Source organism: Poecile atricapillus, chromosome 2 (genome assembly GCF_030490865.1).
Source record: "Poecile atricapillus isolate bPoeAtr1 chromosome 2, bPoeAtr1.hap1, whole genome shotgun sequence".
NCBI classification, from domain to species: domain Eukaryota; kingdom Metazoa; phylum Chordata; class Aves; order Passeriformes; family Paridae; genus Poecile; species Poecile atricapillus.
In genome coordinates this window covers 31,798,970-31,816,345 of record NC_081250.1, presented here as the reverse complement: position 1 = coordinate 31,816,345, position 17,376 = coordinate 31,798,970, and the positions used below count along the sequence as shown (strand labels likewise).

The window sequence follows — 17,376 nt, the reverse complement described above, 5'->3', positions numbered from 1 at the left end:
AAAGAAAGAGAAACAAAGCCAAAGCAACAAATTGCATAAAATAGCGGAAGATATCAGACAGTTCATAATGTATTTGTAACAGCATAATAGCTGCACATCTCTATTGTAAGAGAATTCAATTTTATTCACTCTAATTTAGCACAGGACAGTCAACACAGCCATTTCAAATCTGTTGTTCACAATCCAAGATTGCGTCTTGACAGCTTTTAACAAACAGCGCTTCATAACGTAGACTGTTGGGGACAAGGGAAAGAACCAAGCCCAGGGTCAGCAGTGGGACACATAATATACAAGCCTTTCAGGAATGCATTGCACAGGAGATCTTTATTCTTTTGTATTTCAAGAAGTCTGCATTTCAATTTTGCTGATATTACACATAATTCCCACATTTTATCTTCTACTGAATTCCCTCCTCCCCACCTCATGCCCAAAGCTTCTTATTTCTGCACCCTGAGTGACAACCGCAGGTGCCTCAATAGTGAATATTGCAATGCAAACCAGTGTTTAAATGGCCTGCTTTGGCTAAATGCTTCTTTGTTTGCATGTAACGACTTCCCTCACATTCTCTCCTAACAAATACCTTCCATATGATTGGAGTATAAAGGCTTGGAAGTACTTAAATGGGTAGTCCACCATGTGTTACACTGAGGATCAGATGCAATGGTACATGGAGATTCTCTTCCCCTCAGAGAGAGGGGAAAAACTCATCTCATCTGTCTTTCACTTTCCAAAAAAATGTTACTTTTCTCTGACTTTAAGTCAATTTTTACAGTGGAGTGTTTAAAATACTAGTCAGACCTGGGAACTCATCATAGTATGCAGACTGCACAGCGCATTTTGAAGCGCTCCCCTAAATGAAAAAATACATAATGCTTTTAAGCCTATGTCATCCAGAAGGTACTGAAATTGTCAAAACTATCTGAATTTATTTTTAGCTTGGCAATTCACAGTTGTATTTGAAGGTAAGCTACAGAGTAACACACTTGGTTCCTCTGCTTTGCTTTTCATCAATTCAAAACTGAAAAAGGTAGTTATTATTGTTTTATTTCAGCCAGATTATGTGGGTAAGTGAATTTCTTGCTCTTCTACTCCAGCTATACAGACTAGAGGGCTTGTGGAAGACACCAGACAGAAACCTGGCTGTGAAACATACCCTGAGACCTTATACTGAGATCCCTCAGTTCGGATATAGACCTCCACCCCACCCAATCGGACAACTTTGGGACTCTGCTCAAAGGTACCTTTTCTCACTGAATTAGGGGGTAATCATAATACAAAGTAGCTGATCTAGTAACAATCCCCTTGAGTAAATTTTTTTTATTAAAAATTAAACCTCTTAATTGAGGAATAAAGGTTATTCAGAGGAAACTAGAAAAAATAGTTTGCCTGGTTTTGTGTTCATCTTTCTTTCTACTAGCTGCACAGTGGAAAATATGATGAAATAGGAACTTGTGTGGAGGAAAAGTGCTTTCAAATTTGATATATTCCCTTTTTTTTCCCAATTAAATTTCTCTGATTAGATTTATTTTCCAGCATTTGTGATATATTTAAATTTGAACCATTGACTTTGTTTCAAGGCACCAGTTCTGCTTCCCATCCCTTTCACCTTTAGATTTCAGTTTCACAGTGAAGTTAAAAAAGTTAAAGGCTGTTGAGTTGGGAAGCTGGGAAATGCATTTAAAGTCTGCCTGTACTTGACACTGGTGAGGTCGCACCTCTGAGTCCTGTTTTCAGGTTTGAGCTCATCACTACAAGACACTGAGGTGCTAGAGAGTGTCCAGAGAAGGGCAACTGAGCTGGTGAAGGGTCTGGTGAAGGGCCTGGAGCACAAGTCTGATGAGGAGCAGCTGAGGGACCTGGCGTTGTTTAGACTGGAGAAAAGATGACTCAGGGGACACATTATTCTCTGCAACTGCCTGAAAGGAGGGTGTAAAGAGATAGGGGTCTGTCTCTTCTCCCAAGGAACAAGGAATAGGATAAGAAGAAACGGCCTGAGATTCTGCCAGGGAAGGTTTCTTCGCTTAAAGGGTGGTCAAGCATTGGAACAGGCTACCCAGGGAAATGGTGGAATCAGCATCCCTCAAAGTGCTTCCGAAGTCATATGATGTGGTACTTCGGGACATGGCTTAGCCGTGAACATGCAGTGCTGAATTAATGGTCGGACTTGACGATTTTATGATTTGAAAGTAGCATCAACTGCATTCCCTCTCCGACTCATCCCCTCCCCCCCCCCCCCATTTTTTTTTCCAGAGGTTTTCAAGAGGCTTCCACTTCTCGCCTGTATGGCGTAAATAAACATTTTAAGTTATTTGGACGATGAAAGCCTATTTCCCCAAGGCAAAGCCTGCCCCTTTCAGACGAACAGCGAGAAGTGCGCAGGAAAGAACGGACAATGCTGGGTGCCCAGGGACCCCGCAGCAGCATCCGGACGGCACTGGCCCATCCCCAGGCAGGCCACGCGGGATACCCCGTCCCTCCACCCGCTTTCCCGCCGCTGCCGGGCGGCTCCACCCCGCCACCGCCCCGCGCCCCTCCTTCCTGCTCCTTCCTCCTCATCCCGCGGCAGCGCGGGCGGCCATGGCGCGGCGCGGCCGGCGGCGGCGGCGGGGGGCGGCGGCGGCGGGGACCCGCGGCAAGGTGAGGCGGCCCGCGGGCTGGTGGAGCGGGGGTGCGGGGCCGGCGGTGGGGCCAGGGAGCCGGCCCGCAGCTTTCCGCCTGCCCAGGGCAGCGGCGGCCTTTGTCCGCTGCCCGGGGGGTGAAGGTCGGAGGAGCTGCCCGCCAGCGCCGGCGAGGCTCTCCCCCGGCGCGGCGCACCGCCCCCGCCCGCAGCGCGCCGTGCGGAGCACCGGGCGGCCCGCGGTCCCGCCGGGGCCATCCACGTGGCGCGGCGGCTCCGCCGTTGTAAAAGGCCGGGAATGGGGTGGAAGCCGCCCTCGGGGCGGCCCTGAGACACTCAGCAGCGACGTGGGGCAACTGCAGCTGTGCTGGGATTTCTAGCGGCGCTAATAAAGGCTGACGGAGTGCATCATTGATAATTAATTAGTTGTGAGCCTGGGGATGCCACTTTAGAAATAATGCATTTATTTATTTCAAATTCTGGCCACCTTTTGGTGTTTGTTTTTTTTTTTTTTTTGGCGGGGGGTGTGTTTGTTTGGTTTGTTGGTTTTTTGTTTTTTGGTGGGGTGTTTTTGGGTATTTATTTTTTATTGTTGAAACGCCGCTATGCCAACACAGACACATATTTGAATCTCCTGAGAGACATACTTCCATTGGCTGTGGTCAGGTCCAAGCCTGGTGCCGCATGCTTGGATGCATCAGACTAATTGTATGGTTCAAATCTTGAGAGGTGGTATGGTTATAGAATCATAGAATACTTTGTATTGGAAGGAACCTCATCTACTCAACCCCCTTGAATGCACAGTGCCATCTTAAACTAGATCAGGCTGCTCAGAGATCCAGCCTGACCTTGAATGTTTTCAGGGGTGGAGCATCCACCAGCTCTCTACATAACCTGTTCCAGTGTTTTACCATCCTCCTTATATGTATTCTAAATTGACTCTCTTTAAGTCACGGTGAGCTTCCCAGGTGGTGGGAAGGAACGAGGAGAAATTCAGCATCTCGTTCAGCTTTTGCTGATGGAAGATTAGAACTCTACAGGGGTTTCTGTAGAACTGGAGAGTAATAGAGCCACTGGAATATTAGAACCTCTGACCTCTCAGAGACTTTAACCCTTCCATCTTTGTATCACCTCAGGCCCACCATTGGCAGTGTGAAGATAAGGGCGCTATAAAACAGTTTGGGGTAACCCTGTTTGACAATAGACACAAATGGCACTTGGTTCTCACCTCTGGTGCTGTAATACAAGACTGTTACTAGTCTCCACCAGTTCCCTTTCTGGTTCACAGCTAAAAGGCTGCACATCATGTTTCTTTTAAAGCTCAGCAAAAGGGAGAAGGACATGGTCTGTACTTGGTGCTTTCCTGTTTCTCATGGAAGTTTGTTTTTGTCTGAATGCAGCCTTCTGCTGGCTCTGCCGTGTTTTTGTGATACATTGGTGAGCAGTGAGTTCAGTCTTGGCTGGGCCAGAAGGATGGATGAAGGTTTCTTTGCCTCTGAAGTCACGGATCATCACTGCTGACAGGCAGATTTGCTTGTTGAGTACATGCCCCCATTTCAAAACAGTTGCCAAATAAGTCAGAAGTACAAAACTGTTTTGAATCACAGAACTCTTTTGAATCGCAAAACCTGCAGTTCCATTTCCTGTCTTGGGGTCTGATTTACTGGGTCCTGGCACAGCAGTTTCAGTACTCAGAGCTTGTTAAAGGGGTGCCGGCTGTGACAAAGTGCTTGCACCCAGAAGGCCTGAACTCTGCTCGTAGGCTCGAGCAGTCCAGTCACAAAGCGAGGATGCATCACATGCCTGTGGTATTACACGAAAATGTTTTCCTTGGACATGGAAAACTCGGACTAGTTCCTTGATGGGACTTGGACAGTACTTAGGCATTGCCATAGATGAAAAGGATGCTCTTGAATTATGCAGAATTAATTCAGAAATAGTTGTTACAACTGTTTGGATTAGTGAGAGATTAGATGGTACAAAGGAAGAACTAGTAGCAGTTGACAGTGATTGTGTTCATACTCTGCATGCTGATATTCACAGTACTACCAGCATGTTTTGAAGAGTAGGAAATAGTTTCCAGGAAGGTACTACCTATGGAAGGAGGCATTTTAAATTATTTGCCATGTGATTATGATACTTGGGCATTCCTTATCTTAGGATAAAGTAGCTTTATGGGCATTAGCTTATTAGCAGCCTAGATAAGGCAATATAGAAACCGTATTTGGCTGTTCTGAAAATAGCAGAATTTACCAAAATTTCATGGAGCAATAAGTTTGGAGGCATCCTCAAAGTCCCAGGAGTTGTTGCTGTGACAGATTAAAGGCTCAGGCATAATCCATCTTCACTTTAGAATCAAATTATTCCTGCCAAGATAGAAGTGGGTGATGACTGCTTGTGCTATCAGTTGTTCCTTCTTCTTTCAGAGCACTCGCTTGCCTTTCCATCTTCTGCCGCTTATGCCAGGATGCACTTCACTGTCCAAGGGATTTCAGCTTCTTGTGCTTTAATGATGTTGAGAAATTCTGGAGGTTATCTTCCTTGTCTTCCTAGATTTTGTTGATGCCCATGAGTCTCAGGCTGATTTTGCGGTTGACAGTCTTTTTGACCTTGCATCCAGACTATGTGATTCTTTTGCACTGCAGTGTGGGGCTTTGCATCTCTATGCTTTCCATGTCTTTCACATATTTGTATGATTCTTAAAATTAAGCTTTTAGAGTGCTGTTTGCCTTTATGACTCCAGTGGAAAAACCAGGATCTTGACTTCTGAATAGTTCTGGCTTATTGGTCTGGCACCTATTGACATTCTGGCTGGGCCCCTCTATTCTTGTAGTGCTGCCCACAATTGTCAGCCTTGGAGTGCTTCCCTGTTCCGTTGTTCCTTTGAGGTACAGCCAAATGCAGTGCCTGTAACCCTTGGGTGGTGTGCCTGAGGCTGGCTCCTGGACTGCTGAACCTGGGACAAGTCAAGAGACTTTCCAGCATGTGGTGAAGGTGTGACTTTGCACAAGTTTGGTTTATGTGATTATGTGCATGGGATTGAACTTTGATTATTTCAGTTTGACTGAGTTTGAGTGTGATTGAACTTGTCTGTCCTTTGAGTAGGAATGCCCATACATTGTGCTAAATTGAATTAAGGGCACACAGCCCAATTGATTTTTTCCCCCATGGGAGGAACAAAAATAGAGAATTACATCTAGCCCTGCTTTCTTGTGCTGTAGGTTCTCCTGATACATCACTGTTGGAGAAGAATGTGCTAGTGTGACAATTGGCAGGGAAAGTAATGTGTGCAAATAACTCAAAAAAATTAAACATGGTAGTCAGTGGTGTAGAAATAACATGCTTCCCACCAACTCCATGTGTTTGCATGCAGGCAGGTGTTCTTTCCTCACAGCCTACAGGGCAAGATGCATCTTTTCTGGCTTTGGTGTCAGGAAAGTTGCTTTTTCAATTGAAACATGAAAATTTTTTCTCATATTTCATGATGTGGATAGCAAAACAGCTCACCTCAGGCTTTTCTTTTTTTTTCCTTGCATAACAAGGTGGAATTCATGGGGATAGTGCTTGAAAAAATGTTCTTGTGACTGCTGGGGACCTTGTGTGCTTTACTTTTCAATAACTCATGTGACTGAAACAGTTCTGACAACCCTAGCAGCATCTGTCACCCTCTGCCCTTGGTGACAGACCTGCCAGCCTCCGCAGACACGTGCGAGCTGTTTGCTCCTGGTTCTGTGGGAATGGGATCTCCATGCAGCTCAGCACATACACTCCTGGGTGTACTGGTGGTATTTTGTCTAATTTAGAGAGGGAAGACCTGAGAGATGTGGATGTCTTGAGCTTTGGACTACTTTTGCAGAAACATAGGATTTGTTATTCTGGCAGTTGTTGGATTGTGTGCCATCTGTAGCAGGGAAGGTTTGCTGATGATTTGGAATAGTACCTTGTAGGGGTTTTAAGAAACTAAGTGTGTTTTATGTATGAAAATAAATGAGTTCAATAGATATAAAATTTCCTGCCAGAAATAAGACTGACTTTTTTAGCAGCTATGAATTATTTCCAACTTTTACTAGATTTTTGGTATTTATCCTTTGTAACAGGTATCTTTAAAAGACAGTATTTCTCACATCTGCAGCATTTGAGCAGTCCTTTGTGATCTATTCATGTTGAAATATTTTCCCTGAGCAAGCTTGGAACATTCATCACATCCTTGCCTTCGTGACTTGTTTAGGGGTTTAGTGGCAAAAAGATCCTCTCCTGGAGTGCCTGTGTTTTGCAGGTATTTTGAATAGATTAACATTTTGACATTTCTGTTTAGACCAATATGTATTTTCTTTCGTGGTATATAATAATTAGTTGACAATAGTTGAAATCCTAGGCTCTGATGCTGATTGTAAATCAGTTTCAGAATGTATTTTAATTGGAAGTTGAATATGGAAATGTCTGTGGCTTCCAGGAGTACACAATAAATGACAGTGAATGAGCCCATCACGACAGATATTTGCTGCAAGCTTGTCTTTTATGTCAGTGCACTTTTCTTGGAAATAAACTTCGCTTGCAATTTCAGGTGCAGAAGTAGTGTTGCTAATCAAGATTCATCATGAGGCTTCCCTTTTTAAATTTCTGGAGTATGTCCACCTGGTACGTGTCAGGTGTTGTCTGTTACTAATGTAAGCCCTTCTGGTAAAACTAGACTCATCAGTGGCCAAATTGAGATTCTTTGTAGTCAGGCTATGGGGAGCAAGTCACAAACTAAAAATCCTTGAAGCTCTGCAGTAAGTTACTTAAATCAGTACCGGTACATTAGAATTTGGGAATGCAAGAAATTTAAGTCTACTTCTGGAGAATAATTTTTTTGTTGTTTTTCAAAATCAGTAATTGCAGCCTCATAATGACTCCTCTGGTGCAGATGCAGAAGCAGTAGATGAAGAAGAAGAGATCAGGCATATAGTAATCATAGCAGTGGCTAATTCAGCTGTACATTAGCACAAGAACTAATGCAGTGGCTCCTGGAAGCAATTTATTCATAGAACCTATGCTCTCAGCTCCTTGTATGTTTTTCCATTAAAATGCATAATGCTTCATCTTTAGTACTTTAGCACTGTTCTGTACTGAGTGAATTCTGTCACAGGAATGGAAGTGGATTCTGGATGTTCACTGTAGGAGGTGGGAGTGAGGGAATATCCAAAAGGGTTTGGATGTGGACAGCATGACTTTACCAACTGTACTTTGGATACCATTATAGGCCCAGGAGGGTCAGTTTTTCAGCGGTGAATTCTACTCTTGCTCCAGCAACAGTAAATTGGTTTTGCATCAGCCTACATCAGCTTTATAAAAGTAGGGTAAGAATAAAGTTGAGCTCATGTTCACCCTTTACTGTAGCTTATTTCAGAGAGTGATGCTATGATGAAGGTACTGCTGGCTCACAGCAACGTTGCTTTTGGAGAATGAACCTCCTTTGGGTCACTTGTCTTGTCACAAGTAAACTTAAAAACACCTCAACAAACCTTATATGCCCTGTATGAGCAACTGTGGTTTTCTGTGACAGTGGAAAAGGGCAGTCTGCTCTTGGTTCTGAACCTCGTCTCAGATGTACTGGTGAATATTCAGGACTTGAAAACAGCATTTTGAGATGAGGAGCTGTCCTCTGACCAGGCAGTCAATGATCTCATGTTCCTGAGAGTTAATGAGAGTGTGGCTTTAGCAAACAGCAGAGAGGTTTGTTTCAAGTTAGAGTGGTGTGCGTGAGGTGTATATGTGGTCCAGGGAATGCAGGGGATGAGTGTCTGGATGCTGGTGAGAAATGCAGGCACTTTTCTCCAGAGCATTTGTGTCACTAGAAGAATGGTTTTGCAGGTGATATTGGGATGTATAAAAATGTGTTCTGAAACTTGGCAAAATGCCTTCTTCCTTGGTTTTTAAGGCTTCATCTGTTCACCCCTATCTTACACACAGCAGATCCTAAAGCAGCTCACATGGGAACTGTCTGAAGGCTTCCTTACTATCCTGGTACATGTAAAGCCTTATCCAAAGTGTTTGCTGTGTGTGAAGTATATGACCCAGTGGAATGGCTGGATGTAGTGTTATGAGTGTCCTAGGCTGGGACTAGACTTCTTGAACTCTGAAGCTGTGACCTTGGTTACCTTGGGAAGGCTTCTGCCTGCCCTTGGCTGTGCTTCCTCCTCTCCTAGTGGGCCACATCATGGGCTTCTAGCAAAGGAGAAATGTTCTTGGTTAGCACTATGCACTCTCTTACCAAGTATTGCAGAAGCTCTGTGACAGTACTGACCAAGGAGAAGAAGTTGCATTTTTTTTATTTTTGGAGTTAGCTAAGTGTCTGCTAAAATCCAGAATGGTATTGTGGGATCTAAAGGTCAGGTTTCTTTGTACTTTAGCATTGTGTTATGTTTGAAGTTGTGTTCCTCACCTCTGAGCCATGATTGCTCTGAAAGAGCAGGAGGGATGGTGGGTTTCCCCATGGATAAGAACATCCTGAGCTCCTGCTTGCAAAGGTGAGGCACACATGTATTTTCATGTCTCTGAAGTACTCCTGTGGAGTTGAACACCCTGTGTATTGCATCCCCTCCCGAATCCCAGATGCTGAGTCTGTATTCAGGGATTAAAACAGTCTATACAGATTTTTCCTGGAGTTTAGCTGAATAAGGTACAATTTACACATAGTGTATTTTGTGCTACAGACAAATATACAGACAAATATACAGACAAGTATACTTGCATAGGAATATAAAAATAAGTTGTACTGCTGCCAATTTGAGTTTTCCCTGTTAAATTGATGTGTGTGACTCACATTTTCTGTCTGTTTTGAATCAGAAACAGGTACCCAAGGATGTGGCCAACATTTTTAATGCCCCCAGTGACAGTGAAGATTTTCCAGGATTCCAGGAAGATGATGCTTCCAAACAGAGTTTCTTCTCAGAGAACAACTGTGCTAGTTTTGATTTCCCAGAGTCTGGAAAAGAGGTAGGAACAGATTGCCATAGTCCAGTTATGCTCTTGGGATGCAGTAATACTCTGAGCCTGTGTCAAAGCCATGTGAATTATAACTTGCACCTTAACTTGTAATTTGCAGTCCCCATTTTAAACATAAATGTAAACAAACTTAGTGTCCTTTTTTGGGTTTAGTGGTTGCTTTTGAAAACTCCATAATATAAAATAAAAGCGTGTTTCATTGGAATGTGAGTTTAAGTGAAATAGGTAAGTGTAGCAAAAAGGAAAAAGGGAATTACAGTCCTGGAAAGATGTTGCTGGATACATAAGACAGTGCAAATACATAATATTAGATGGGCATTTGTGAATATGTAGACTTCAAAGCATTTATTCCAGAAATCTTCCAGTGCTGTCTCTGCACTAAAATTGTGTTTTAATAGTGGTAACACAGAGAAATCATCAGCTCCTGCTGCAGTAGTGTGATTTGCTGGTTCTTTGATCTCTTGATGACGAAGTGGCTTGGATCAGCACAATGATTTGATGTTTTTTATTCTCTGATTTGGTAGCTGGAGATACCAGCTGAATTCACAAGAAAAGAATAGAACTGGTGTGCTGTCTTGAGTGGCAAAGAAATTTAGTTTTTAGTGTTTTAGAAATTGCGTGCTTGATAGCCATGGGCTAATGTGCTATAAGATTCCTTTGTCATTTGTGCTCTTGCAAAGGTCTCTCTGTTTCATTAATAAGATGAAACCTAGTCCATCAGGTCAGCACCTGGTTATGAGGTGCTGATGTCAAGGAAGATGATTAGTATTGACCAAGCCTTAGAATAAGGCTTGTACAAGTATGTATTGCTTCTTAGCCTTTACAGGCGAGTGACCCCAGGAGGGTGCAGAAACCTTTTGAGAGTAGAGCCACAGTCTCTGCTATGGAGAAAGATAGTGTCTAAAATATAATGAAATGTACAGGGCTCTAAATTGGTTTGTAATCTTGTTGCTAGACAGCAGTACTGGCAACTTCAGAAAACCAGGAGGCAGTGTGCTCTTGCATTTGTGTTTTTGTGGGGAGAATCAAGAAGGGTCAGTGGGGAGAGGTAGTGGAGGGTGGTGGAGGGGAAGCCTTGTGTGGGAGCTTCTGCTTCTGCCTGCTTGGGGGCTGCAGGCACCTGACTGTACTTTTCTCTCCCTTGATTTCCCAAGTTGTGAAACAGAGTTTATGATAATGATCTCTTCTGCAAAGCATTTTAAAATCCTCTGATGAAAAATGCTGTGGAAGAGATAGGTACTGTTAGTTTAACATGCATTGCTGAGAATCCCAGTGAGACTTGTTCCAGATTTACAGCTGGCACTGCAACCTTCCTTGCTATTCCTGTGTTTCCCTTGGGATGAGAATTATTTTAAATCTTGATCAGTATTGAATTTAATTTCCTTACTATTAAATGGTACAATAAAAATACCCTGAGTTCCATCCAACTGCAATATAATCTGCAGTCCTTGCACATCAGGGCCCTGCATCAGGATGAGCATCATCCAGTGTTCATGATGCCATACACCAGTATTGCTGCAAAAGGCCATTGGTACTTGTGCAGGAAACAAAAAGGTTTTGGTGCACAGGGCAAAATTATGGGAAATTCAGAAAAATTCAGCAGTTCTTGAGAAAGGAGGCAAGGTAGCTGCCCTGCTGGGGTGGTAAATGGGCTGTTAATGCATCAGCCTTTTGCTTGGATGGTGAGGTGCAAATGATGAGTTAACAAGTAGTGATCTCTGTGTACCTGCTTTTCCTCAGGGCTTTCTGCAGTTCTTCGCCGATAATCTCTGTGCTTCTGCCGAGTTCCCACAATTTCTCCCACAGTAGATATCCCTGATGTGTATTTTACCTGGTGTAGACTGTTCTTCATAGATGAGCAGCATAGCTCTAGGTGTGTTATTTTTAGTTACTTTAGCTAACAAATAGCGTATTTTCCCCTCGTCAACCTTCATTGTGGAATTTTATAAAAACACAGAATACATAAAAACTTCAGTTTCCTCCAAGAAATGCAATTTAACTTTAAAGTAACTTCCCTATTGTGTTTGTTCCTTTCTCAAGCAGCTGCACTGCAGCTATCAACAAAAGAATAAAGTAATTTTCCTCAGAGAAAACTCATTACAATTACCCATAATAATTTGTAGATGTTTAAATGTAAAGAAACAGCATATGCAGTGGTTCCCCCCTCCCATTCCCCTCTAAGTTTTTCCACTCATCTATTGTATCTTTTTTTCACCAGATATTATCTTAAAATAAAGAAGTGTGTAATTAAAGTCAGGAAAGGGAGGGAATTGAAAGGAAGAATAAAGATATTTAGCAAATGCATTGTATTAAAGGTAATTTTTGTTTCTTGTGTGGGAAGAAGTAACAGAGGAAAATTGAGGAAACAAACTTATATGTTGCTGACTTTAGAGAGGTAGTTGTGATGTGAGCATGGATTATATTCCTACCAGGAACAAGTTTTTCAAGAGATTAACAGGAACAAGTTGACTAAATGGTTTTCTACTAGTACTTGCTGGAAGTATGGAAATACATTTCTATTTAGTAAAAGTCTTGTGTTTAATTGGGCTGTAATGTTCATATCATGAAGAGTGTTTTAATGAGATCTTTTTACTTCCTGATCTGTAGACTGAAATTAAGGAGCTATCTACCCAAGAACACATGTGAATGATAAATTGCACCAGAAAAAAACAGAGTTGAGAAGTTGAAAGGTGGAGGGATATTAGTCAGGCTGTTCAAAGCTCTGATCATTTGTTTTGGTATTGGTCAGCTCAGTGATGGTGTAACAGCATGAGGAGCACACTCCTTCTTTCATTTGTATTTTCTTCTATTCAAGGCCTGTTTTTTTCATCCAGAAGAAAATACATAAAACAACATTATAATTTACATACAAGAAAAGTGATAGTTTATTTTTATTGGGTAGTTATTAATGAAGAAGGGAGGAGGTGAAGAACAAAGCTTCCTCCACAAGAGGTAGCTCAGTTAAAGCCCTGTCCTCAAAATGAAGAAAAAAAAAACCTTGCAAAGTTAAAATAACTCAGTATTGAAACTCTGAATGTTGTCTTCTTGTTTTTTGTTTCTTTTGACAGGCTTTGCCTGCCAAGTGCTTTCACAATATGCTATTTAGTTGGCACTGTCTTGACCCTCAAAACCTGTTTATTGTGGCAGTGTGAATACTCAATATCTGACTGTCTCTCACAGCTACTGAGTGGTGTTTTTGCAGGGGCTCCGGTTTCAGTCCAGATACCTCACTGAAGAGCTGCGGAGGATTTTCACTGAGGACACTGACTCTGAAACAGAAGTGTTTGAGGGATTTGCTTCAAACGAGGTGCATGTGAACAAGAAAGAAGTTCTGGTAAAGGCAGTCACACCTACATGTGAATGTATATGTTGACTTTTTTTTTTTTTCTGTCTCTTCTGTAGAAACCTCATGTTCTTGTAGGAATTTTTTTGATACACTGTGGTGCTCTTTTTTCATGCTGAATTAAAACATGTTGTCTTAAAAGAGTAAGAATGCTTTATTTAATGTAGCATCACATATTAGAAATGAGAACTATTTCCACTGCTTGTAGATAGTACTGGGCAAGATTGTTCCTGTGGAGACAGCCACTGTATGCCAGACAATACTACTCTGTAGATGTTTTGTTGATCTCTGCACAGGCAGAAGCTGCATACTGTCAACCTGTAAAAATATGATAATTTAGGTGAATTTGTGGTGTTGCCTTTGGGTGCAAAGACTGCTGTCTAAAACTAGTGATTTCAAAATGACCTCTCTTGTGTCAGAGCCAATAATGTAACATGGGATTTTTCCTGCCTCTAGGTGGTGGAGTCAGACTTGAGTGATGAAGAATGCGATAATTTGTTGGGTAATGAGAAAGAAGAGGGGGAAGAGGTGAAGAAGGTTTCCCCCAAGAGAAGAAGCATTGGCCTTCGTGTTGCTTTACAGTTTCCAACTAGGAAGTCATCTGAGAAAAAAGTGCCTGAACAGGCTTTGTCTGATTTACCTCTAAAGGACAATGAATCCCTCACACCTCTTTCAAAAGAAATAAGCCTCAAGGGATCGGACAAAGTAGAGGGCTCTGCTTCAGAGTCTGAAGAAGACATTAAAGAAACACAGGAGGAAAGTTCCAGTGCACTGCTTAAGAGAGCCATAAATATTAAAGAAAATAAAGCCATGGTAAGACTTAAGAGCAGTATTTTGTTCTCTGACATTTACATCCAAATATGTAGCTTTAACATACTTGAATTTTAGGTCCCTGCTGGTGCTGTGCTGGAACTTTGGGAAAATCTTATGGTGAATTTTTCTACCTGGGAAAACCCTAGAGGACCCTCAGCACTCAGACATTTGCCCCTAAAATACCCTCAAGTAGGGACTTGCCTGGTCAAGTTTAAAACCAGAGCAGAACTAAGAATTTTTAATGTGGATGTGAACAAAGTTACAGATGACCAAGTTTTGCAGCCTTCAGAACATGTCAGGAAACCAGCTTGTCCTTTCAGGTGGTTTATGGTGTCATTTGCACAACAGTGTTTCTACTTTTTGTTTGTGTGTGACAGATCTGCTGCAGTTACTGATTGGAAAGCCAGTTAAAAACTGCTGAGGATGAAAAATGTAATTTTTCAGTTATGTGGGATGTGATTTTTACAGTATTGCTTTACTATGTAACTATTGAACATGTGTGTATGTGTGTGTAGGTGCAGAAAAGAGCAGCTGATCATTCCTAATGTTTTTTCCTCTATTATCCAACGTGCCACCAGCTTTTCTTTAAGCTTTAATTAAAGCTTAATCTTTAATTACCATGCTGCTATGTAATCCAAATTGATGTTCAGTCTTTAGTAGCTCCTATAGTTTTACTGTGTTTCAGGGAAAGTTGCAGCTTCCAAGCAGTGTTGGGACTCAAGCAATACCCCTTGGTGTGGGCCTGCAGCTCCTGTGTAAAATCTTGCTTCTGCTTTGTACCTGCACTTCTAATCTGTGTCCCCACTGCTGTTGTGTTGGTCTTGCTGCTCCTTGGTCCTTCTCACCTTCTACTCTTCCTTGCAGTTCAACCACTGTGAAATTCACTGGCATCGTAGGAGCAGTACTGTAATGGCATTAAATAGCTCTTAATAAATGCCACACTGAAGTATTTACTGAGAAATACTGTATTCAGCTTTTAATCTCTTGATGGCTGTGGCAATCTCTGAGAGCTAGCAGCTTGGCTCATCCCCACTACCACTGGCTTTTCAGAAGTTAGCCTCATCTGGAATTCCAGATCAGGTCAGTGGGGTTTTTTTTTTGTACCTGTCAGCCACTGCTTCTGTGGAAATATACTTCTTGTACATGGTGCAAGAAATCATCATCCTGCTGAAGTACTTCTGGTGCTGTACCTGATCAGAACATGCATGCATTGGGGGAACTGCCAGTGGAGCTCTGACTTTGTAATGAGTGTGTGTGTACCCAGTGTCTGTATTGCTTAAGGCGGCGCTGAGCTTCCCAGCAAAGAGCACAGATGTATCTGCAGTCAGTAAAAGCTCACTGGGAACATCTTACTATCTTCTGGCACCCTGCCTTTCTTTTTTCCCTCCTATCATATGAACTTAATTTCTCATTATCAGTCATTACCATGTTGGAATGCACTCCTTTGGTCCTGTTTTGACAAGATACTGTATAAATCTGGCTAGTTCTAATTCTCAGTAAGAATTAGTGGGAGCTATGAGGTTAGTATTGTTGGCAGAGGTTTTGCTCATGGCAGAGTAAATGAACCCCTTTTATGAGACCCACTTTATTTAAGTGCTTCCATAAAGGCCCCTTGCACATGGTTTAGCTATAATTCAAGTGCATGTGAAGAATGAATGGTAGGTGGTGTTGCTTTTTTTGCAAGTTGCAGTGAATTTTCAATGTGACATCACTTGATTCCAGCTTGCCCAACTGCTGGCAGAACTGAATTCCATACCGGACCTGTTCCCAGTGAAAACGCCCGCCTCGACTCCTTCAGTAAGTTCCCAGTACTGGCTGGTGGGGACAGTAATTTTTGTTAGACTTAGGATTAACATGTTTCATCAGAAACTTTCAGCAAGTTTGTTCTGCTTTCCTTTGGGTTTGGATTTGCTATTGGTTGGGAAGTGCCAGAGATTTTGTGAGGAAATGGAATTTTGTAAGATAATTTGTGAATAAATACAAAGATCTAGATGAGATGTTACATAATTGTTTTTGTTCCAGAAATACTGTTGAGGTCTTACACAAATGTCTGTGTATGTGGGAATAAGGAAGAGAAGTTGCTTTCCTTTGGGTTTTGATCCTGTTAATTTCCTTCTTGTAGGCTTTTCTTCTAAAATCCGCACTTCCCTGTAGAACTGTGCTCATGAAGTTGAACCATTCAGCACAAGCAGAAATGATACATAAGTCATTTCAATTGACTTTTCTCAGCTTTAAGCAGAGGAGTGTCAATCCTTTTTCTGTAGAGTAGCATTTTTCCATTTATATTATAAACTGAAAAGATTTGAGGAAACCTTGAAGGGGCCATGCCTTTGGTAGATGTCCGTGCAGGACTTCTGTTGCATGGATTCAATCACACAGTAACTGACAAGTGTGACAGTGAAGAGGTTAACTTGTGCCTCCTAAGAATCTCCAAAATTAAGAATCTTGAACTAAATGAAGCAGCTTCTCAATGCCCTTTCAGTTAAAAAAATCAGTTAAAAAGAAAATTAACTGGAATTCAGCTTGTTCCTCAAATTGTGTGTTCAGATTGTGGGAAAATCTGAGTATTTAGCTACCAAAGGGCAGTGAGAAGTAGCTTCTACCTTAATGTGCCATGTGTTAAATTTTGGTATAGTTCTGTGATGTTAATTAGAATGGAATTTGATGTGAAGGTGTGATGTTTTAAAAGTTGCCAAAAGCTATAGTGTGTAGGGAGTATATTTGGTGGGGTTGGCTTAACAAATAAGGGCTAGGAAAACAGTAGATCAATTCATGATAGTACAAGTGTGGTACAGACGTTTTCAGGTTATTTCTATTATTTAACACTACAAACATAACTGAAAAGACAGTTACTGGAATTCTATTCTCTTTGTAGAAACAGAGGAAAACCCCAAGGAGGACATTTTCTGAAGGCCAAATAGCACGTCGAATGAACCCAACCAGAAATGCTCGTCCACCAGAAAAATTTGCCTTGGAAAAATTTACTGTGTCGGCTGTCAAATTTGCAGAACACATCCGTAACTACAGACAACAAAACCTCTTGAAGAGACTCAGTGTGGTATTTGCCAGATTTTGATATCCCCAGTAGTTGGGAACTAAGAAACATTTAAATTGTTGGCCAGCATTTAGACCAGACACATCCTACACAAAATTATTGAAAATCTTTGGTTAGGAATAGCTACAGGAGAAGTTATCTCCAGGCCTTTCTGTCTCACCTTCCACCTGTTAAGTGACCAGCATTGTTCTGGCATAACAAGGCAGTTAACTTATGGTGTCTTACTAATTCTTCATCTGAAAGTTACTAGAGCTCATAATGTAAAATTCCTTGGAGGGGCAAGGCAGTGTGGTGGAGGTGGCAAAGCAGATCTTCTCTGTTACCAGACTCGGGTGAAAAAAGGCAAAAATTCTCTGGAAACAGCAGAGGGAAGATGTGAGTTGTATGGATGAACTGAGAATGAATTAAGGGAATCTGCATGAACAAACTGCTACTGTACAGGCTAGTAATTGAAAAGTTGCAGGTTTTAGTCTTTCCTATTTTTAAAAATCTGTTTTTTTCCTTCTCTAGCTTGTGGTGGTCATTTGTCATGCTTATATTTTCTGTATAGCCCTTATGAGG

General features: G+C 41.9%; 1 protein-coding gene across 2 annotated transcripts in view; it reads left to right on the top strand.

The window, feature by feature from the left end:
• The first annotated feature begins 2,537 nt into the window (after positions 1 to 2,537).
• The window catches only part of CDCA7L (cell division cycle associated 7 like), a 21,094-nt gene continuing 6,255 nt past the window's right edge, over positions 2,538 to 17,376 (top strand). For both annotated transcript variants that reach the window (XM_058832681.1, XM_058832680.1), the window contains exons 1-6: positions 2,538 to 2,637; positions 9,446 to 9,595; positions 12,807 to 12,938; positions 13,404 to 13,760; positions 15,483 to 15,557; positions 16,636 to 16,818. In XM_058832681.1, the coding sequence (XP_058688664.1) occupies positions 2,578 to 2,637; positions 9,446 to 9,595; positions 12,807 to 12,938; positions 13,404 to 13,760; positions 15,483 to 15,557; positions 16,636 to 16,818 (957 nt within the window). In that variant the 5' untranslated portion in view covers positions 2,538 to 2,577. The remainder of the gene's footprint in view (positions 2,638 to 9,445; positions 9,596 to 12,806; positions 12,939 to 13,403; positions 13,761 to 15,482; positions 15,558 to 16,635; positions 16,819 to 17,376) is intronic.